At 37.1% G+C, this 24,766-nt stretch overlaps 1 protein-coding gene across 2 annotated transcripts in view; it reads right to left on the reverse strand.

The window, feature by feature from the left end:
• Positions 1-1,113: 1,113 nt before the first annotated feature.
• Positions 1,114-24,766, reverse strand: part of LOC131062702 (protein HIGH CHLOROPHYLL FLUORESCENCE PHENOTYPE 173, chloroplastic) — a 200,517-nt gene continuing 176,864 nt past the window's right edge. For both annotated transcript variants that reach the window (XM_057996403.2, XM_057996404.2), the window contains exons 14-16: positions 2,231-2,344; positions 1,632-1,712; positions 1,114-1,532 (exon numbers count right to left, since the gene is read on the reverse strand). In XM_057996403.2, the coding sequence (XP_057852386.1) occupies positions 1,386-1,532; positions 1,632-1,712; positions 2,231-2,344 (342 nt within the window). In that variant the 3' untranslated portion in view covers positions 1,114-1,385. The remainder of the gene's footprint in view (positions 1,533-1,631; positions 1,713-2,230; positions 2,345-24,766) is intronic.

Genomic DNA, 24,766 nt, shown 5'->3' on the forward strand with positions numbered 1-24,766 from the left:
GTTTGAAGGTGACGGCAGGAAATGTTGACGGAGGTGGTTAATTGGGGAGGGGATGTGGTTGATTGCCACGCAATGACCCCATTCCATATGGATGGAAAGCATGGTAGGTTGACGGGGTGGGCCTGATCATATTCCGATCGATGCACCAAAGTGACATAATGAAGACACTTTGGACAATTACGATCATGACACGTGGCAAATTGTCGAGTCAATGGCTAAGATTTTGATTTGGGGTAGCCAGCTCAGCGGCCTACCTGGCCAGTGGGCAAAATTAGTCTTTGGATCCACGTGGTGTGGACCCTCAAAGTAGGGTGCACATGTTCTGGCTCCTCTTCCCTACCATGATGGTGTACATCAAGAAATAACATGGATAAAAGCACAATAAAAGAAACACAAATACAAGGATTTAATAGCAACCATCCTTTTTCCAATAATATGTTTTTGATAGGGTATATTTTGTCTAAAATTGGAACTTGGAACTATAATTAATGGTGAATGCCAACAAAACTATATTTGCAATTGTTAATATTTGGTGTGAAGGTGGCAGGATATAGAAAACAACTAACCAAAGGTACTAGAGAAGGTATATAGGTTTACAATATTCTTATAAATAATCTCATCTCTTATACATAAGCAATGAAATCAATTATTCTAAAAAATTGTGATAAACTGAACATATGCATGTAATATTTATCAAAAATATGAGAAAAGCATTTGATAACTAGAAGTGAATATAATCATATAAGCTTTAATAGCATGGATATTAGTCAGTTGCATACATGTGAACGTGAAAAGACAAATGACATGTTATTTCTCATATAAGTATTTTCAGATCCGGTTTAAAAAATAATTATAAGAAGAATATAAGGTCAAATTCTTTGGGTAATTCTAAATGTTTATAAAGAGTATTGGTGGCACAATGAAAGATCATCGAAAATTATAAAGTAGAATTTGTTGATGGATTAAAAAAATAATCAAAGCTTGTCACAGGATGGATGATATCTTGAATAGTTCCCATGCTTTGTCCTTGTGCACATCACTTGGATCCCATATGTGCCAAATGGGACATTCATACTCATAAAATGTGGATTATTATAACCATTACTCATGAAATTGTGGTCCATATAAATCAATTTATTACTGCACAACTAAATCTCAAAAATTAATACAACAATAGCATATAGTACAATACTTCTTTTACACATGAAAGATCTAACCTAAATCACCTTTTACATTAACTGGAGATTGCTTTGCCATTGGAAATGATTCACCCTATGCTTGTATAAGTTCCGAATCAGTTAAGGCACTTGGACTAAGTCCATGATTCATATTGTGGCCATTTGGATAAAGTAAAATAAATAACAACTAAATAAATGTTTACAATCCTATGCAGCCACTGGACTTCTATCTAATGCTTCTTTTCCAGTGATACCTTTCTTTAGAGATTGAAAATGGATTTTATAATCCTTCTCTGGAGGAGGATTGTTTGCGTCAATTGTGAAGGGTTCACTAAATGGCACAACACTCTTCACCTGCAAAACATGTCAATTATGTAAATAAATAAAGTGGACCAACTTCAGTTTAAGCCCATTCAAAACTAAGTTTGAGAATGAGAGATTTTCAATGCAAACCTCAAATGTAGTATCACATGCATCTGGACTCTCCAATGCAGCAACACATATTCGAGCAACCTCTTCCCTTGAAATTTTGCCCTGATATACATCACTCAGAACTAAATTATTATTTTCCATAATTGTATGGTTGTCTTGATTTAGAAAGCCACCTAATCTTATTTAGATATTTTGTTCTGAAAAAAATTGATGGAAGTCCTCAACTATCAAGTATTCTTAATTAACATTCTTATGTTCTCAAACCGCAATGATGCTATCAATGAAGACTTTAAGACGTGATCTCAATGCAGTTTTGCTATGCACAATAATGGATGACAGATTTCTAAATTGACAATGGATCCTTCACATTTCCTAATTTATCATTGTACTGTCTTGTTTATCATTTATCTCTCATTTTAAATCTCGATGTCAGGTGTCAGAGCCTATAGCTTGTTATGATGTTCTCTTTGGGACCAAAGAAAAGATCGGAGATTGATTCTTTGTTATTGATACATGTCCTCCTATACTCAGTTATGGTTGCAATGTGGACAGAAAATTCACGACTAACTTATTGTCCATATAAGATGGATTCTGCAACAAGCATAAAGTTATATACGCACCGTTATATTGTCTCCCTGGTCAAAAATAAGTTCAGCACCAGCAGGTTCCTCAGTGAGAGCGCAAGGACGTACTATTGCATATGGAATCCCACTTTCACGCAGCAAATCCTCACCCTGATGTAAAAAATATCATGAAATACATTGTAAGTCTACATCTAAAAGATAATCAAATTTAATTAATTGTACGAATCTTAGCGTAGGAATCATTTTCACATCTTCTTGATAGATTCTTTAACTCCACACGGATAACTGTAAAATCTTATCATAGATTTGCTTAATACCACACAGATCAAGAGATTTTACACTTGGAAAAGTTATTATCTCTTCTAACCGTAGATATTGAGTTTAGAATGCCACATCTATTTATTTTCAAGTATTTGAACCTAAACTGCATACTTCGCTAGATGGAAAAGATACGTAGGATGGACTGTTTCTAGAAGCTTGTTTATGTGGAATTTTACCCTACAGGCTGTAGAGCTCAAGCTCCCTTTGTATAGCGTTCATATTTTCTAGCACCCAAGTAAAAAAAATTCAAATTTTTGCATTAAGCATGTTAGAATAATCAATTTTAAGTAAAACCCAAGTGCAAGCATGCAATTTTGAGTGAAAATACTTGTGAGAATAAGTGTAATTTGTGAGGTCCAACTAAATGAAAGTAATTTAGGAAATGTAGGATACTCAAAACTTGAGAAGAAAATACAACTTGCGAATAAACCCAAGCATATACCTATTTAATAAAAAGATATATTGAGGGTGGTTCAAGTAAATCAGTCCCTCAGAATATGTAGGATGTACAAACACTCGATAAAAAAATAAAACATGAAATAAGACGCAAGGAGAGAGGAGGATCCAACAACAAATAACACAAATATTTTAACCCAAAGATATACTAGATATCTTTCTTTCCTTTATTTTTGAGTTTCATAGCATTTTTGTCCTTAAACTGGGTTAAAACGACATAGAAACTTGAAATGGGCTGTCAAACACAAAATATATTTCAACCACTCTAAGAAAAACTACTTGCAACAAAAATGGATCTAAGAGAACCTTTTAATATATATGGCAACCAATTTATTAATGTACTTTGATACTATTATATAGAGAATGATAAGACTATGATGCTCCAAGATGGTTTACTAGGTCCATAGGATAAGTTAGATGGACTTGTTATATATGATTGGAAAGCTCTTCTAACAGACATAGGGTGTATTTGGCATAGAATTACAAACTTACCAAGTTTCTTGAGCTGTAATAGTGTAATGTCTCCTTAGCCAGAGTCAATAGATAAGGATCAGTCTATTAATGAAGTCTTTGTAGACTGATAAGGACGGGCAAAGGACACTGGACTGGTGATTTTCTCTTATTTTAGAGGGCACTTTAGAGTAAACATGGGTGAATCAGTCAACAGTATTGTTATCTCCAAGTTGCCAGTATAAAACTACATTAAATCCTAGAATATCTCCTTCAAAGGCATACATGAGTCTAGAGAGAGGGTGAGGTGCCTCCTTGCTAGATGTCCCAAGAGAGAGAAAATGGAGTTCACTCATTTTATGGTTATTTGTAATATTATAAAAGATATTAAAGGTGTCTTGGAAAGCCAAATTATTAAGTTACAATAAAGTAATTGAAAATGATAAAAGGGTGAAATTAAGTGACTTATCTTGGATGCCCTTGAGGAGAGAGAAAAAGGAATTGAGTGAGATATTAAAAGTCCTAAATAATCTCAAATTAAAAGGAGTATTAAAGAGAAAAGCAAAACTCAATTTAAAAACATAAAGTTTGGGAAGAAACCCTAATTAGGGTGCATGACTTAGAGGCTATTTGGAAATCATTTGGTATGTTATGTTGGATTTTATTTTCATTCTTGCCTCCCTAAAAGAGTTTGTCTGAACCTTAGGGTTTGAGGACTTTGGAGACGGAAACTCCATTGTTTAGCACATCTACAACTATGAGGGACCAGCCAAAGGTGTGAGGAGAAACTCCATTTTTAGGGATTTCCATTGAGCATCAAAGTTGAAGAGATTTTTGTAGCAAATCTGAAGTCTGCTATTGCTTGTGTGGCCGTACCATTCTTGGATTGGTAAGGCTTGGTAAATACATTTTTTGGATCATCTTTGCATAAGGATTGTATTGGCACGTGAGGACAAGTTGTTTGAAGATCTTGCAGCAGTTTTGAAGGGTTTTTTTGGACCAGTTGAAGATTTTTTTCAGTGGCTGCTTGGCAGGCCAACCCCCTTTACAGCTCTTTTGAAGGTCATTTTAGTCTTAAACTTCGCTCTAGGTAGCTGTCCACTATTGTACTCTCATCTCCAACACAACAATTCAATCTACAAGGGTTGCAACAGTCAAAAAGGGTTCAGTTTTAACTTTTAAGTTTTGATTCTTGAATTATAAAATTAAATACTAAATGTTGTATGCAAACTCAACATGTTGCAAGTTCTTCAGTTGAGTGGAATTGGAGCACATATTCCATCCACTCAATCAAGTGCAATTGTTGGTGCAAAAAAGTAGAGGATTTGGTCTACGCATGTTGAAGTTATATAGCTGCGAGAGAGCCTTCCTCTTGCATTGGTGATTTATTTTCATATCCTCAACGTGGCTAGCTCCTCCGTAACTATTCATCCAGCATGGCAAGCATGACATGTGCATTCATCTTCCTTTCTCATGCCATCGGTGAATTTCACTATTGGGTTGTTGTCAGTGGCTTATCTGTCTTCTTCCGTTCATACTTGTCTCTTCATCTACCGTTTTTCATGAGTTATTGAGGGTGTGACCGTTTCTTTGGTGTGGTTGTCTTTTGGTATTTCCGCGACAGCTATTGGTATCGACATCTCCAAAAGATAAGGCATTCGGTTCAGAATTATATAGATGTTCTTCTTGATGCATGTGTCGTTCTTCTTCAACAACATATGTATTTTTGAATAGTGCAGGTTGTGGCATAGTTATTTGTGTGCTTCCTCATATAGTCACGTGTAATTCTTTTCAATATTTTTGCTCAGTCCGAATTCTGAGATTTTCGTCATTCATTGTTTTATGGAGAACAATTGATGTGTAATTTTATGTTTTGAGAGGACTATATCATTAGTTATCATTCTGTCAAGGAGTTGTATCTGATAAGAAAGCGATTCAGACTTTGTGATAGCCAATTGAAACTTTCAATATATGTATTGGTCATTTGAAGTTTTCAATAAAGGTATTACTTTTGCGGGCTGGGTTTTTCACCCTCAAGTGGAGAGTTTTCCCAGGATAAGGTTTTGTGTTGTTGTACTCTTGTTTTAGTATTTGTTCTCTGTTCTATTTCTTTTATTCTGGTTCATACTCAACATGGTATCAGAGCAGGTTTAAGGAATTGATCCAGAACCAAAAGTATTAAGTTTTTTTTTTCTCTTTCAGTTGTTTGTTTAAGCCTTTTACAATGGTGAATGGGTTGAAAGTAGAAGACATACTAGATGGTTCTTCAAATGTCTCTTCCTAGAAATTTAGAATTTTGATTACTCTTGAAGAGAATGATCTTCTTGACTATGTCAATTTAGATGTAGCAGAATCTTCTGTTGATGCCGAGAAAGTTCCATGGAGAAAGAACAGGACCATGGCAAAGAAAATTCTGATTGATTCTATTAAGGATCATCTGGTTCCTATTATTTCTAAGTTGGGTTCAGCCAAAGAAATGTTTTAGACTCTGAAGGACCTATACGAATTCAACAACACCAACAGAGCTCTAACCCTGAGACGTCAACTGCTGCATGTTAAAATGGATAAAGAAGAATCAGTTGTTTCATACTTCATGAAAATTACAGAGTTAAAGGATCAGCTCAGTGCAATTGGAGAATCTTTTGCTGATAAAGACTTGGTGACGTTAGCCATGAATGGACTTCCCAACTCTTGGGAATCTTTCATTCAAGGTATTAGTGGAAGAAATGATCTACACAAGTTTGATCGGTTGAGAGCTGATTGTATTCAAGAGGAATACAGATTGGAGGCAAGAGGTATTGGGCATAATCATCATGATATGGAAAATCAAGTCCTTGTTACTCATTCTTCTATGGAAAAAGGCAAAAGAAGAAAGAGGGATAGAGACAGAGAATCAGATTCTGTTCAGAACCCAAAAAGGACTTATCCCATATTCAATGTTATAGGTGTGACAAATATGGTCACATTGCTCGAGATTGCAAATTCAGATCTTCTCATCTAGCTTCTTCTGTAGAAATCAACATAGGGACACCTCAGGAGGATCCAAGGTCTAATGTAAATTCAGAAGGTTTCTTATTTTAAAATGAGAATATGGCATTTCAGCTTTAGAGGGAGCCTGGCATTCCAGCTTCAGAGGGAGCCTGCCATTTCAGGAGCCTCATTGTCTTGAAGATTTTGTTAATGAGTTCTTCTTTGCGAGAGAAGTTCGAGATGAAATCCCTTGTTAACGAGTTCTTCTCTGCAAGAGAAGTTCGAGGTGAAATCCCTTGTTAATGAGTTCTTCTCTCTGAGAGAAGTTCGAGGTGAAATCCCTTGTTAATGAGGTCTTCTCTGTGAGAGAAGTTCGAGGTGAAATCCCTTGTTCCACCCTCTAGGAGTAGCTATGGTGGATCCACCCTCTGGGAGTAGCCATGGTGGAAGTCATGCATGTGACTCTATGACTTTATTTTCTATTTTCTGATCCACCCTCTAGAAGTAGCTATGGTGAATATTGTTATGCTGAGATAACATTTTTTATTTGAGAAAATCTGTGATGAGTTTTTGTTGGCATCTTTTGGGTTGCAGTTATGTGTACTTATCATGTGATGACATATTGAAGATCTCTCTCTTGCTAAGCGGGAGTGTTGAAGTTATATAGCTGCGAGAGAGCCTTCCTCTTGCATTGGTGATTTATTTTCATATCCTCAGCATGGCTAGCTCCTCCGTAACTGTTCATCCAGCATGGCAAGCATGACATGTGCATTCGTCTTCCTTTCTCATGTCGTTGGTGAAGTTCACTACTTGGATTGTTGTCGGTGGCTTATCTGTCTTCTTCCGTTCATACTTGTCTCTTCATCTACCGTTTTTCATGAGTTATTGCGGGTGTGTGACCGTTTCTTGGGTGTGGATGTCTTTTGGTATTCCCGCGATAGCTATTGGTATCGATGTCTCCAAAAGATAAGGCGTTCGGTTCAGAATTATATAGATGTTCTTCTTGATGCATGTGCTGTTCTTCTTTGGCAACATATGTATTTCTGAATCGTCCAAGTTGTGGCATAGTTATTTGTGTGCTTCATCATATAGTCACGTGTAATACTTTTCAGTATTTTTTCTAAGTCCGAATTCTAAGATTTTCGGCATTCATTGTTTTAAGGAGAACAATTGATGTGTAATTTTATGTTCTGAGAGGAGTATATCATTAGTTATCATTCTGTCAAGGAGTTGTATTTGATAAGAAAGCGATTCAGACTTTGTGATAGTCAATTGAAGCTTTAATATATGTATTGGTCATTTGAAGATTTCAATAAAGGTATTACTTTTGCGGGTTGGGTTTTTCACTCTCAAGTGGAGGGTTTTCCCAAGATAAGGTTTTGTGTTGTTGTACTCTTGTTTTAGTATCTGTTCTCTGTTCTATTTCTTTTATCCTGGTTCATACTCAACAACGCACACTCCAACCTTCGTCTCTTGTCATGTTAGAAACTTGAATACAATGAGGGTGTCACAAAGAATTGGGATCTAGCCCTTGAGTGTGCTGATTTAGATGCTATAGTTTCACAACTTGCCTAGGTCTCTATAGATAAGGAAGCTCCTGCACTTGACACAACTATTTCCCATAACACACACAATACTATAATATTTTCAAATTTTTCTCCAATCTCTTGCATAACGACCATAGAATCTAAATCTTGTAAATATCTTTGAATTGTGCCAATCAGGTCCTCATCAGGTGAATCTCAATTGTTCCTCCCTTTGACTCACTTGACTCCTCTATCTATTCCTCAAGTAGTGGGTTGACCTTGGGCAACTTTTGTGAAGCCAAATCCAACTGTGGTGTAATCTACGAAACATTCTTCTATGTAGGACTACGTTGGGCACTATCAACAACCATATGATTGATTTTGCCTCCTACTACTTGAGTCCATTATCCATGAGCCTTGGAGAACTCGATGAGGGAAAGGCTGGAACTTCTATTATAAGACAAGTAGGTGTAGCCAACAATCAATCCATTTGGCTTCTTTAGCCAAAGTGGTGTCTCTAAGAAAAGTGCCTTCGGATTGTAACATGGCTTTCCTGGTAGAGTGGCCTTGTTGGGTAAAGTGGATTCCACTAGCAAATGTGGGCGATGTGTTGGCAATGAGATTGGCAATGTACCTTCCAATGTGGCTAGAAGTGTCAAAGTGGTGGTATCACCGACTGGGATGGCCTCTTCTATCTTAATCTTCAGCAAGGATTGTGTATCGACAACCAATGGTACCTCATTTGTTGGTGTAGTGGCTAATGTGGATGACAACAATTTGATAGGCCCATAATTGTCCTTTGTACTATCTCCACCATCACCCAACATGTCCCTCTGCCTTCTTTTCTTCCAACTAGTTGTGCTTCTTCCCCAATTGGTTCCTACATGTCCAAGGTAGTCAAATAAAATGTCGTCGGCCAAGAGGGATCAAGCTGAGATATAGGCTGGAATTTGTGCCATTTGCCAATAGGAACTTGAGTATAAACGACATTCAAGAATAGAGCTATGGCATGCTCCGTCATGTAAAATGCCTTGTGTTTCTAAGAGAGGAATTATTTGATTATCTTGAATAGTAGTCTGGCCCAATTGTGTACCTTACCTATGCTCAAGCTAATCATATAGTCCATCATCCATATGGCCACATCAAATTCTCAATTGGCACCTGTAAGTTTGCATTTTACTAAGTCCAATATGCACCTCCATTTGGTAGTGGCAAAGAAACTTTTCCACAATCGCCTATTTCCGGCACTCCATATGTTGTCCTTTTCTTGTTGTGAGAAGTTTGGCCAACATACTTGTTGTCCTCAATTTTTGATTTCAAAAATTGGACTATCACATGAAAATTTTTATTAAAAAATGAAAAATTTTACTTTATGGCATGCTTCCCGAGGTAGAAATTCGCGCCATCCTTGGACTGGATCGATTGTTGATCCATCCCCAAGCTACATTTCGAATTTCGTCGCGTTTCGAATCCGTTTGCTATGTTTTTGCTTCAATGTAGGGGAATTTTTCGATAATTACCAGTAACTGGTAATTTGTTTTTTAAAACCCCCTTGAAGCTTTTGGTCTTGAAGGGGAATTTTTCTCCAATTACAAGTTTTTGGAAACTGGTAAAAAGGGTTTTAAAACCCCCTTTACTAGTAGAATGACTTAAGTGTTTTATAAAACTTATAAAATGGGTTTTTAAAACCCCTTTACATGTTTTTATGACTTAAAGTTATTTTTTATTTTTAAATAGAACTTGTAAATGGGATTTTAAAATCCCTTTACATGTTTTAAGTAAAATCACTTGTAAAGGGAATTCTATTTCCCTATTACAAGTAATTTAACTTGTATTTCCTTTTCTAAAACCCGAAATTTGCCTTAGAGGCAAAAATATGAACATTTTGAAAACTTCTTGTTTCATTTCTAAAACCCGAAATTTCTCCCATGCCTTTGCAAACTGATTTGGGTTCGAATTTTTTGGAGGAAGGATAGGGATTCCTTCCAAATGCGAATTTGCTGCAACTTTGAAGGATTCAAACCCTTGTTTTACGCATCTATCAAACTGATTATCGCCATTTGTCTTCTTCAACCTTTTTTTTTCTGAATCATGTATTTGTGCCATTTGCCATGGTTTGGAGGTTCGAATCTACCCTTTCCTAAGGCGTTTTTGATTTAATCATAAATGCGTTGGATTTCAAACTTCATTCAAACCGTTTTGTGCGCATTTTGGGGAATCGCTTTGCAAAAACGCCCTAAAAACCAGTCACGTTTTTTGCAAGTTTCGCACCTTTCTCATTCAAGGTATGCTTTCAATTCTAAATCATTTTTGCTTTCTCTTGTATTTAATGATGAATCAAATCATTTTCGAACTACTTCCTTGGCATTTTTCATGGCATTTTTATAGCAAATCGGTTTTTCTTTGGTCACCATGCGTGGCTAAGTTTCTTCCTTTGTTTAAATTCTATTTAAAGGGTTTCATCTTCCATGTTTGGTTGACTCTACAAGCTTGGATCTCTCCTCATCTTTTCAAGGTAATTTTTATTTTTGTATTTCTTTCTTGTTTCTTTCCTTACATTTTCTTGTTTAAGTTTTGGTTTTGTTCATGTTCATATTGGGTTTATGAGAGGGAATTCCCCATTTTACAAAGAAATTTGTAATGTGTTCTTCCCCATTGAAAATTCTCCTTCTTTACTTGCATTCGGGTTTTAGAAACCCGATTGCAAGTAAGAGGAAAATATGTGTTCTTCCAAATATGTTCTTCCCAATTTGCAATCTTCCCAATTTGCAAAGAAATTTGCAAGTGTGAAAAGTTCTACCTCAAGATGCGTTCTTCCCTTTTTGGACAAAGACTTAACCTTCTTTAGTCCAAAAATCAAGTTTCAATGACGAAAAAATCAAGTTCTTCCCAAGTTCGGGTTTTGAAATCCGGATTGCAAGTTGAAAGTCCTTCCCATTTTGGTATGACAAAGTTCCAAGTGATCTTCCCGAAATTCATTTTTACCTATCCGCTTCCAATTCCCTCATCCATACTTATCATCTTCGTCATTTCCCGCATGCCTAAATACCTTTTTCCGTCCATTCCTTCGATTTTCAGTTTGTAAATAAGTTTGCATTTGGATTTAGAAAACCAATTGCAAATGTGTTCTTCCCAACTTCCAAACTGAAAATTCATTCTCCTTCCATTTATTCATGCTTCGTGTTTTGCAAGTATAATTGCATTCGGAATTTAAAACCCGATTGCACGTTTGTACTTCCTTCTTGTGTACTTGCGAAACATGTTTCAAAACCCGAAATAAGTCAAAAGCTTATTTTTCCACCTCTTATATCTCCTCTTACAAAGCCAAAATATGAAAGTTGAACTTTCTCATTTGGAGGAGTGAAAATGTCTAAAGATACTAACTTTGATATTGCCTTGATACTCTTGGATTTACATTGCAGCATTCCCAGTTGTTTCCAGATGACAGATGTATCATCATCTCCCACTCCAAAAAAGATGAAATACAAGTATGATAAATACCAGAATGAAGTTCCGCAGTCACAGATCTCCTCCTCCCTTGATCGTATCAAGGATACTGAGATAGGGCATGTTGACATGTCCGAATTCATACAAAGGATTGAAGATCCGAAGGAGGGTGATATGCAACGGTTGCTGGACAGCCATATCCATCATGCCGCATCCTTTCCAGTTGCTGCCCTAGAACCAGAATTTATTCTAGCATGTGCTCATCATTTTGACAAAGAGACACGAGTCATTAGAAATGATGACGGGGAAGTGATCATTCGCCTGGATGCAGAAGCTATAGAGAGGGTTTTTAAAATACCTTCCGAAACCATTTATATAGAGATCTCTAAGCAAAGTGCAGTTGAATACTTTGCCAAAAGGGAGAAAGACTGTAAGCGTCATATCAACAAATGGATTCATGAACCTCGCACTGCGCTTACCAGATGGGCAAAGTTATATTGGTCTGATTTCAAGAATGAGATCGGTGATACTATTACTCTTCTTAGCCGTATGATGGGATTGGAGCATTCCAATGTTTTTGAACCTTGGATGTACCAATTTATTATGTTAGTAAGGCAGTCTCAGCACATCTGTTGGGGTGAAATCATCAGTGATGCTTTGTGTGAGCAACTTGCAGTCGTCCCTACTACCTTCACCTTCTACATGAATTCATATCTCGTGTATATTGCTGCGTCACTTAGACATTTCCCAGGTCTTTCCACCAAGGGTGACCGCATGCTTGTACCGGTTTGGGAATACTATGATCAATTGCCTCTAAGATCAAGTAGGTCTCATTTCAGAAGGGTTCAGGATGCTTTCTTTGGTCATTATTTGTGTCAATTTGACAAGAACTTGAAGAACAAAAGAGTCTCAGATGAAGCATGGGAAAAGGTGAAAGAATATGGTTGTTTGTTTCTCCAATTTCCAACTTTTACCTACATGAGAGTTGGATGCTATGGCAGGCAGCCTTACATGCTCCCACGATACCCAACAGATAAGATTATTCTCATGGAATTGGGAAGGCAGATCATGGCTGTGCATACACACTAGTCAGTTAAGCACAAGGTTCGCATGGGTATTTCTTCCAACAACCCATTGAAGATTGGTCAATATTCTCTACTGACTTCAATCAAGGCCAAGGCTATGGAGACTGAGTTGCAGGAAATCAGACTCAAAAGATTCAAACCTAGAGCTGATTTCGATTACCAAGGCATGAAGGAAAAGATCAAGAAGACCTTCATCCATGTACACCGGATAGAAGATATCTGAGTTGATCTTCGTACCGAAAAGGAGATTCACAAGATGGATTACTGCCGACTCATTGCAGAACAGATTGTGGATCTAAACCTCGTGAACATGCCACAAGGTATGATTGATGATGGTAACGTTCTTGATCCTGAGTTTGTCAATCAGAATGTTGATGAGACTCCGCTTCCTTCTATCCACTGGTCCCACAAGGAAGGCACTTCTATCTTGGATAGATTCCAGTCAGTTCTTGCCAATACCAATATCTAGCTAAAGAATAATGGTGTCAAGCTCATTAAGATTAAGGTTGGGAAAGAAGATGATTCTACAGGTCCTCTTGGGCGGAAGTCTGAAATTCAACTAGACAACAAAAAAGGTGCATCCTCTTCTAGTACGAGGATTAAATTGCGAGTCAGCCGTGCAATGGTGCTTCCTCCTCAGGAAATAACAGTTCAAGGCAAGGAGAAGCCACAGTTGGAAATTCATGTGATTGATCCTGAAGCTTCAGAGGAAGAAACTCAATCTGATAAGGCTCCTCAGTCACTTTCTACAGAGTCTCCACATAATTCTCTTTCTTCACTTCCTATTGAGGTACCCATGTTTCCTCCTGTGATAGATGTGAGCTCACAATCTGCCCCTTCAGTTTCAGAATCTCCGCAGAACGTCCTCCCACTTTCAGCAGCAGAACCATCTCAAGGCCATCCTCAGGAAAATTTGTTGAATATCTTTTCAGAAGATCCTTCATATGTACCTGTGTCTGATATTGATACTTCTATGACCTGTTTTGATGAGTTCATGACATCTTCATCACATCCTGTCATCACTCAGCAGACTATGGTGGCTATCCAGATGGACACTTCTCCCAAGGTCACCACTGTTATTCAAACAAAAACTGCTTCTCCCTCTATCCCAGAATTAGAGTTAATGGCTTTACCTCCATGGCTCAGTTCCTTCACTGCAAAGAGGAAGAAGCAAGTGATCTCACCTGATCCCTTTGACTACCAACAATTGAAACAATCAAAACCTGAAGCTGTTAAGAGGGCAAAGACAGTTTCAAGGATGATCGTTGATGAAAACCGGATGAGAGTGGCAGAGATTGCTGAACCAATATCAGATAAACCAGTTGAAGAAATGCAAGCAGCTGATTATCGGATCACCAAAGTTCAATTGGGTAAGCAGACTCATGAGGTTGTCAAGCACAATGCTCAACAAACAGTGGCTACATTGGTACAACGTTATGATGAGGTGTTGACCAAGAAAGATCAACTGGAAGTAGAGAATCAAAGACTCATGGCAGCTATCCAAAGTATTACTCAACCTTCAAGTGGAGAAGGCCAAGTACCTATTTCTTCCAGGGTCAGCGAACCAATCCAAGGTATCGAGAGAGCCGCCCAAAAGGTTCAAGCCTTAGACACCTGGGTTGATCAACTGCATGACTTATGTTCACAAGTCATAAGACAGGTATTTGAAACGATGGTTAAATTGGAGATCATTGAAGACAAGTTGAATCAAATCTTGGGTGCTTTCAAGCTAAATCTGGAGAAGGTTGAGGGAAATTTAGTTTCTTGGCGAAAGATGCCTCAACATCAGTTGGGCGTTCTTCAGGTGCATGACGTGATTCCTTCCAGAGTCACGTACATTGAATATGAGGAACTCCTGGAGAACAAATCTCTTGTTCTCAAATCACTCATTGAAGAAATTGATGAAACCTTAAAGTTGCGTGAAGCAGTCTTTCAAGATGTAACCTCCCATTGCAAAAAGGCATCCTGCGACATTTTATATCAAAATGATGAGCTGTTGCCCGAGGAAGAAGTTCTTGCAGACCTGCAACTCAAGATTCATGATGAATGGAGAAGTGAGCAATTCTCAGTCGCTTCCATTCAAATATTGATTAAGTATCAAACTGAGTTACAGGAAATCCGGTCAGCATTGGAAAAAGGCAATTCCACGCTATGCCAATGCCATGATGTCATCGTAAAAACTAGGGTGCTGGCTATGAACACTCATGAACCAGATCCTGATGAATTGCAGAAAGTTATTCAGAAGTTTGAATTGTTCGTATCTTCAAGAGTTGCAACTTAAGTGTTTTTAACACTACTTGTAAAATTTTAAAATTGTAATTTCAGAATTGTAGTTTTCCTTTCGGCAAGTTGTCATCACTTGCATTTTTGTCCGGTCGGATTGGTCCACCTCAGCGTGTCCAGATTCAATGTACCTGACTCATCGGGGACGGCACAAACTTCGAGGCACCTACCCCTTCTTCCTATTGGTCCTCACTCTTGGAATGTAATTTTCTCATTGGCTAGAGGAAGTTTGTTGTAACAAACCCTAATTAGGGTTTCTATCTTGTAATCCTACCCATTGGTTCTAAGTCAATCAGAGTCATCTGTTTGTAAAGGGCTCCCTATATAAAGCCTTGGCTCCTCATTTGTAAAAGATAATAGTTAGCTAATAGTTAATAGTCAAAGAATAGGAAATAGTTAGAGAGAATAGTCAATAATTCGTAGCATTTTAGAGTAGAGTAGAAAGAGAAGGCAAAGGTTGTTGCCAAGACATTGTTGCAAAAGACTTGTAAACTTCATTGAAGAAATGGTGAATTCTATGTGTCGATTCAACAATTTGCATGGTCTCTATACTTCTCAAATTTGATTTCATGTTATTAGGTTAATGGAAGAAATTTGTATGACCAATGGTGAAATTCGTATATCCATACTACTAGCGGTTTGTTGATTGCAGACTTGCCTTGTGTAGTCAACTGGAATCATTCAGCTTAAGCTTAACTTCAATTATCGCTTCTTCATTGATATGCATCAACCTGACGATGTCCATGCTTGTAGCGGTGATCTAAACATCATAAAGCTTTCCTCAGAAGATCGCACTAATCTTGTGGGGATGATCCTAGGATGTCAAAGCAAGACTTAGTTAGAATTTCATCAAAGGTCGTTCATGGCTCTTACGTTCTTAGTGTTAGAAATAGATCCCGTTCCAACCCTTATCCTTTTTCCTTTTTTCAAAATCAAGGGCCGGTGAAATTCCACGTTCCAGTAATATCCAAAGCAAATCAGACGTTCAGGTCGTCAAAAGTAAGTCCCCTTGTGATTCTAGCAAAATCACATCGTACCGCAAAGAGCTTATCCACACATAGAGAACCTACATAACAGAACCTTGGAGTTGCACCGACTGATCCTTCAACAAAATCTTCAACAGTCGGGAAACTTTGTTCAAGAGAGGATAAGGTACCTTTAGGTATTTTATTCTGTGTTTGGTCATATACAAAAGACACATCAACAGTACTATGTATTTCACAAGGACCATTGCTTCCTAACTGAACGTCAATTGAAATGGTGTGTGTCTTGTCATCACTTTGTATGCCATTCGGTATGCCCATAGTATGGTTGTCAACTTCTTCAATGCTACACAACTTGTGGATGATCAAGACAAGCACTTTGTTTGTGGACTTTGCTTGTCCATTTGCTCTTAGGTAGTATAGACTTAATAAGTTATGAAAAATACAAAACTCCATCATCATTTGATGAATGATGTGGTTCACAAAGTGTCCTCCCTGATCATCGGTAATTTGTATGGGGATGCCATACTTGGTGACAATTTGCTCATAGATGAACCTCGTCATACTAACAACCATGTTGTCTAGAAGTGCTCTGGTCTCTACCCATTTAGTCAAGTACTCTATGGCTATGACAATGTATTTGCATCTATGTAGCTAGCTGACCTTGAGCGGACTGATAAAATCCAATCCCTACCTTTCGAAGAGTTCTTGTGATTGTGATGGGAATAATGGCATATAGTCTCTTTTCAAGGGTTTGCCAACTCTTTGACATGTATCGCATCCCACCACCCACTCTCGAGCATCTTTGTGCACTATTGGCCACCACAAACCTACCAGCAAAATTTTTTGGGTTGTGGAATCTGGTCCCATATGCCCTCTAGGCTCCAACAAGGCCTTCGTGAGCTTTCTTAAGTATTCTTGGTATCTCATTTTGAATGACACACTGCCTTAGGGCATGGTTAAACCCCATTTTATATAATAACGTATTAATGAGCCAGAATGTTTTACTCTTCAAGGATAGCTTCTTTGTCTCTCCTAGTGGCATCTCTTTCAAGAAAGGTGGAAGTGGACAAATATTCTGGCATTCTCATACCATGGAGGTAGTGTTGCAAAGTAAAACAAATGGGCATCTAAGAAATCTTCATTCACTCCCTAAAGTGGTATACACAACTTAAACCTTGATAATTGGTCAGCTATGACATGGCTTTTCCCTAACCAAACAATAATGGTAAATGTGAATTCTTGTAATAATAAGAGCCACCTACTTACCCAACCTTGGATGATTATCTTGTTCACCAAGTACATGAGAGCCCAATGATCGATATAGAAGGTGAATGGTGTTTCCAACAAGTAGTGCTTGAACTTTTGCACCGAATATACCATCTCCAGTGCTTTCCTCTTCGTCATGTTGTAATTCTTCTCTTCCTTTGACAACCACTGGTTGGCGAAGAAGAGTGGACGATCCAATTCTTGGGATCCTACTTGTGCAAGTGTTGCTTCGATTCCATAGTTTGATGCATCGACATGTATGTAGAACTCCTTACTCCAATTCGGGTATGCAAGGATTGGTGAACTTATTAATTGTACCTTTACTTTATTGAAGGCCTTCTCCTAGTCCTTAGTCCATGTGAACGGTTGACCCTTCCTTGTCAGTACATCTACCCAGTATGATGTTTGAGCAAATTTTTTCATGAATCTCCTATAATAGCCAATGTGACCCAAGAATAATTTTACTCCAGTGATGTTTTGAGATGCTTCCATCTATATGATCACTTTTATTTTTTAGGGGTCAGTCTTTAGTCTAGCTTTAGAGACTATGTGCCCTAGTAGTTTGTCTTGTGGTAACACAAATCTACACTTTTTTGGGTTTAGTGCCAATTATGTTGCTCTACACCATTTCATGCATTCCTTGAAAGCTTTCAAATGGTTGTATTGATCACTGTATATCAACTACTAGTCTATGAATGCTTTGAAGTTTCCAACTGACATTTTATCAAAGACCTGTGTGATGATCCCTTGAAAAGTTGTTGAAGCATTGCACAAACTAAATGACATTCAATTGTATGCATACACCCCATCTTCAACAACAAATGTAGTCTTCCATTTGTCCTCTTTGGCTATGCCTATTTGGTTCTACGTGAAAAACCCCTCCATGAACGAGTAGATCTCATGACCCATGACCTCTTCCAAGTCTGAGTCAATGAATGGAATTGGAAATGGGTCCTTCCACAATTGAGTCAATGCAAGGAATTGGAAATGGGTCCTTAATGGTTACTACATTCAAAATTCTTAAGTCCACACATATTTGAATTTTCTTAGATTCCTTCTTTGGGGAGATGACTATCGAGAAGAGCCACTTGCTAACTTCTTGACCTTGAAAATTATGCCAGCTTCCAAAAAAATTTCTATATCGTCTTGGACTTTGGTGACATAATTCTTATTCATTCTATAGGGTCTCTTTCGTACAAATTATGTTCCCAGTACCAGAGGAATCATATGTACACATAGTTTTGGTAGTATCCCGTTTAGGTCCTTGTACGTCTAGGCAAAATTGTTCCTGTTCCTTGTATTCTTTGTAATCCAGAGGAAATGTCCAACTTCTTGTGGCTTTTTCATCTTCTTCTTCAATCTCCCCAATCTGCAACATGTTCCAATCCAGCCTAGAACACTTCGTAATCTTCAATTTTCCAATGAAAAAGTCCATTGAGAGAGGTTGTTTAATCCTTGGAGCAATGCTGAAGGTCAAGGACTCCATTTGGTTCCATCAACAATCTCTCTTCTATTCTTGATTCTCTTCCTTTTGACTCTGAATCAGAAGATCCCACCTCTTCCCTTACCACTTGATTCCTCAAGTCAATGACATACTTTCCCTCGTTGTTCTCTATAGAGAGGGTGTTCCATTTCCAATTATGATTTGCATTAGTTGCAACTAGCCATCTCTCCCAAGTAATGCATTGTATGCTCTCTTTTGCAATGGAAGGACCAAAAAGTTCAACATGAATTGTTAGTTCCTGATTGTCAGCTACGTCATCAGCATCCCCAATGGCTTAATTCCATGCTAGTCGACTCCTACTATTTGGAATTTTTGTGGCCAAAGGATTGGATTCCCAAGAAACTTCCATGTATCTTTGGGTAGTACGCTGACTCCCAATCCTCCATCGACATTGGTGTTCCTCAGATTCTTTCCAATGATCTCCATTTGAACGACAATCAGTTTCTTCCCTATGTTCACCATCAACAACATTGGATTGATGACTTGTTCACCCTAGTGTGGTGGCTTTATTATCATGTCATTACATGTGCCTTTTGTCAACGACTTTGGTCATCACTGACCATGTTGGGGATTGCCACTCTCATTTGTGTCATGGTTTGAAGATCTATCACCTTGATTGGTACACTTGTCTATAGCAACTATCGTACTATGCACTTTTTTGATTCATTGGAGGTTCTTTCCTTGGTAGTCGCTTGTTATACTTTTACTTTGGCTTCTTGAAGTCATTATTTCTCCTTACGAGGATCTAGGTATACTGCCTTCTTCGATTGTGATCTAGTAATTGTTAGAACTTCCTTGTCTTGTTCCTCCACATCCAGCATATCCATATCTTCATGGTCACTTAGTCCACACAATTTGCACAACATTCCTCTATTTTGGTTGCTTTGACATTCCCTAGCAAAGTGACCCCATTCCTTACATTTTTGGCACTAGATCAAGGGTCTTCCCTTGGTCTCAAACCAGATTCTACTTCTTGGTCCATTCTTATTTCCTTGTCTATTTTGGTATCCACCAAGAGATGTTTTAATATTATTGTTTGTGGTTTGGAGGTGTTGTTGGAGGTGTTAATTGTTCCCCTTGAGTGAAGAGCACTTGTGGGCTTCTTGTCTTCAAATTGTATGGCCGAGTGTCCCTTCACTTAGTAGATGTCACAAAGCAGTTTTTTCTAACAGTTTACTTTGGTGTGACTTCTAGCCTTGCACTCAGTGCCCCATAGTTCTTTAATTTCTTTCAAAATCTCTTTCTTGACTTTTAGTTCTTTCATCATTCTCATCATGTCTTGTCGTAGGGCATGAACTGTGTTTGGTTCTCTATTGTTGTTGTCTTTTGTGCTAAAAGCCATTATCTGTCTTTTGCTTTCCTTAGGAGGTTGTCTTGTCCTCACTCTCAATGTCCATTGCCTAATTGTAGGTGTCAACATTTGAGGATGAAGGCACCACTACCATTTTCTTATGCAATGAAGGGATCGATCCCTTAATGAGCCATTGTTTCTTCAATCCATCCATAGACTACTTCTCCAACTTCACCAACAATTCTTTGAGTCTACAATTGTAAGCTCATATGTTCTCATGCTTGCCTCGTTTGGCATTGTAAATCTCTAATACAATCTCATTGTCATCTCGCAGTACTTTAAACTCTTCCTCGAACACTTTCTTCAATGCATACCATGAGGCTGTGGACTTAGCTTCAAATTCTGTGAACCAATCTATGGCTATACCCTGTAGCATTGTTGGATGTTCTCTCAACCAATAATCATTGTCTTCCTGGCCGCTTGCTATACATATGGTCTCACATGTTCTACAATGTCTCATAGGATTCTCAAACTCATTCCCTATGTACTTTGGGATTTTCTTTCAACATTTGGACTTGTTGGGGAGTCACCATTTTCCTCACCTAATGTGTTCATTGTGCATTGGACTTGGTTGGACTGTTTTGACCTCTACATTCTGATGCCTGCCTTGTACTCTCGGCCATGCACAAGCCCTCTACACATCCTCAAGTGTCCCTTGCACTCTGGTTATCTTAAGCCTCTTTCTACACTCCCTTTGTCTAGGGGTTTTTGTCTCAATTCCTCCAAAATTAATAGCTCCTAGATGCAATGTATGTTATTCTCAAATGCTTCCATTTATTCATTTCCAATGTTTCTTTCTTCCTAATTGTCCGATGTTGACTGTCCGAATGGATTGCTTGCTTGGTCAGTGAGGTCTTGATATACTTCGTCAACTAGTAGGTGTTTGACTATATCCTTCCACTTTCCCTCCATATGTTTTGCAGTGAAAGTCTTCCTTTCTTCTCAATTATGACTCTAGCAGACGCTTTGACTTTGACTTCTTGGTAGGTCAATAATCCTTCTATTTTTTTTAGCAATTCTTCTTAGTTGCCTTAGTTGTTCTCCTTGTTCTCTTAGCTGAAGGGATCTTCACATTAACCCTTTTGTTGTTCCGTGACTGCTTGGAATATGTGTCCTAGATCTTTATTAGGCTTCACGGGCATTAATTCCCGAGGGTACATCTCTTATTGGTGTCACATTCCTCCTCTTCTTATCGATTCCTCTTTTTGTACTATTGCAATATTTGTTGCCTTTTCTACTCTTGATCCTTTTCGTCCTAAAGGTCTTGCATGATGATAAAATGGCATGATAAGCCTTGGCAATATGTGCAACAAATGATCAACCTCTTTGTTGATGGTTAGATTGTCCCAAATGGTTTCTTGAGGGACTTCTCTTGTGAGATCTTGCCTCCAACCATGTTCCTTTAATGAGATGTCTCACAACTTCACCAAGTCCTATGTAAGTTAGTCATCTCATTCCTCATTGGCTTGTACAAGTTTGTCTATAGGATATCCCATTACATTGCCATGATTCCCGTCCATGAGTTATACTTTACTAGAGTTAGTATTGGCAATGCTGCCAAATGTTTACTTAGGTATTCTACTTGAATGACTAATAGAGAGTAAATCGAAATAATAGAATAACAAAAAATCACAATCACAATTACTTGCAACAATGTTCCAAAAAGATGTCTTTTTATTCATTCATTTATTGGATGACTAATAAATACAAGAACCATGTATGTGGTCCTTGACTAAGAACACAATAAGAAATATATAGCCAAACCAATATTTGTTAAGAATGCCAACCATCGGTAACTACCAACTAACAACCAACTGTCAGGGACTAATTACTTAATTACAAAATTACAATATAATTTATTGACAAACTACAATTGGGTTCTACTCCTCACACACATTGCACAATAACATCTGAGCTTTCTTCTCTACACACATAGCACTAATTCTCAAATTTGTTATTATTTGCTATCAAATCTCAATAAATTTATACCTAGGATTCCAAAGCCAACAATTATAAATAAAATTCTTCTTTCTCCATTTAAGCACAACTATAAGTCCACCGCTTGACTAGGAAGAAAACTTTCATCTTCGAAGCCAAATACCCATAAAACGCATTTTTATCTTGTCATTTCATCATCATTTCTTCTATTCTTCTATCCATATTAATTAAATATTTTTTAATTATTTAATTAAACTGATTTTCCTTCTTCCATCCATAATAATTAAATTAATTACTTATCCAATTTTCTTTATATCTATGTTAATAAAAAAAATTTAATCATTTAATTAATTCATCATTTCCCTCTAACATTAATGAAGTAATTTTATTATTTAATTAATTCATTATTTATTTAGCTAACACCTATCTCACAATTCAATAAATTTTAAAATATTTATTTAATTTCCCTTTCCCTCCAAAATATATAAAATTAATATTTTATTTATTTCTCCAGCTATGCTTGTGAATTAAATAAATTTATTTATTTCATTCTTTCAACTAATCCACCCCATCAATCCAATCTCTTAATTTTAGCTCCTACATTATCTCAAAATTTCGCATCCATTGATCTTTCTAATTAATCTTCATCATTGATCAAGTATCAAGTGAGATATAAATAAAACCCTCAATCAAATCATTTTCCCCTAGAGCACCATTACCTAAATTATCATTATAAAGCAAGAGCATTTCATCTTGAGCTATCTTAGCTACAAGTCTATCTACTATCTTTGAGCATTATCATTACTACCTCATGCTATCCTACTATCATTGTGTTATCATGGTTATGCTACTTTGAAGAACAACCCACACATCAATCATTTGAGCAGATATTAAAGAAACAATGGAACAAACCAAGGTCTTTGCTATGGTATAATTGTTCATTTTGATCTTGTTTTATACATAGATCTTAGGCTTTATTGAGTGTGGATGTGAATTTGGTACTTTCGTCACATTGTTCCTATTTTACATAAATTCACATTTTCATCCTATATAGAGTTTTTGTCCTAGGGTTTGAAGTTGAACTCCCAGTCTGAACTTGCAATTGAGAGAAATAAAATGGCCAAGATATCTAATTCTATTTTTCCTCTTCCTTTTATACTCCACTTACAAGCTTTCAAAAACTTTATTTTATAATTCATAAAGTGACCTTTTCTAATTTTTAATTTTGGCCCCTAACAATGTAACTTTAATGTACTAGGACATCCTTTAAATAAAATAATTAAAAAAACTAAGTTGCCCAAAATATAGCAATGTTAGACAGCTTAAATTTAATTAATTAAATATTCCCTCTCCAAGCCTCAAAATTGGCCTATAGGATTAAAATAGCCTGAGGGGTCCAACCCGAACACCTATGTTTAAGAAGAGGACATTATAGTCCCCTCCCCAAAAAATGATTGTCCTCAAACAATTACAAATTTGGGTGTTGAAGAATCTGGTCTCCTTCCCATGTGGCATCTTCTGTAGGAAAATCCTTCCGACAAATCAAATACTTTGGAATACTCCTGTTTCTAAGCTTCTCCCTAACATCTCAAATGGCTTTCAAAATCAATGCTAGTTTTCCCTCCTCATCCAACAGTGGTAACTCTATAAGGGGTGTAGTGTGCTGCCCCAACGCCTTGCTAAGGCAAGAAACATGGAATACAATATGAATTTACCATGTTTTGGTAGCTCCACCTTGTTAAGGAAAATTGGATCAGAAGAAACTAATATATAAATATATTATGTATAGTTGATATTCGCTGATCAATGCAATTGCCATTGTGATTGATTGATTGACCAACGAAGATCAACTATATATATAAGTTGAATCGATGTAAATGTCAACAGTCACGTCTTTTGAATACCGACTATTTCCTAACAAACGACATAATAATAATATAGTCGCTGTTTTATAACCTGTCGGCATTAACTAATTGTAATAGGACTGTCACGATAGTTATCGTGACTGTTATACATGAACAGTCACGATAATACCGTGACTGTTTATGTATAACAATCACGATAGTATCGTGATACATAGTTAACTTATGAATTGTAGATTATACCATTCGATTAATATTTAGTGTTTTATATATATTATGATATATATATATATATATATATATATATAGTTTTACGTCATTTTCGTAAACACGAACGAACATATTTTAACACTCCCTCTTGAGAGAGAGTTTACCAAGTTTGTAGAATTTTCACATCAAAATATATGACTCAATTCAAAATGTCATATCATGATAATTTATCACTTACAACAATATACATATTTGAGATGTCCGGACCAATCCGGCTCAACCCCTTTCGGGAGTCTATCTTAAATAATTGTTAAACAAGTGATGATTTTGGTAACAAGATGTCCGGACCAATCCGGCTCAACCCCTTTTGGGAGTCTATCTTGAGACCTGGTTTCTATTGTCAGGATCGTCACCCTGAAATAGAAACGATAAACAGAAGATCGTCATCTTCGCACAAGTTTGAAATATTTCAAAGATTATATATATATATTTATGAATGAAATGTACATTAGTAGTTCATATTTTGATCAAACCAATTTTGTTCCTGAAGAATTCTATCTTCACCCTTGCAAGGGATTTAGTGAAGATATCAGCATTTTGTTCCTCAGTGCTGATGTAGACTAGTTTAATAATTTTTCTGTCTACCATATCTCTCACATAGTGATATGGAATCTCTATGTGCTTTGACCGATTGTGAAAAACAGGATTTACAGAGAGCTTGATGCAACTCTGATTATCACAATGAATAATGGTAGGTAATAGAGGTTTACCAAATAAGTCAAAAAGTAATTTTCTTAACCATACTGCTTCTCTAGCTCCCATAGATGCAGCCATGTATTCTGCCTCTGTCGAACTCTGAGCTACAGCTGATTGCTTCCGACTAAACCAAGATATTACTGCGGAACCCAAACTGAAAC

Source organism: Cryptomeria japonica, chromosome 3, assembly GCF_030272615.1.
Source record: "Cryptomeria japonica chromosome 3, Sugi_1.0, whole genome shotgun sequence".
NCBI lineage: Eukaryota > Viridiplantae > Streptophyta > Pinopsida > Cupressales > Cupressaceae > Cryptomeria > Cryptomeria japonica.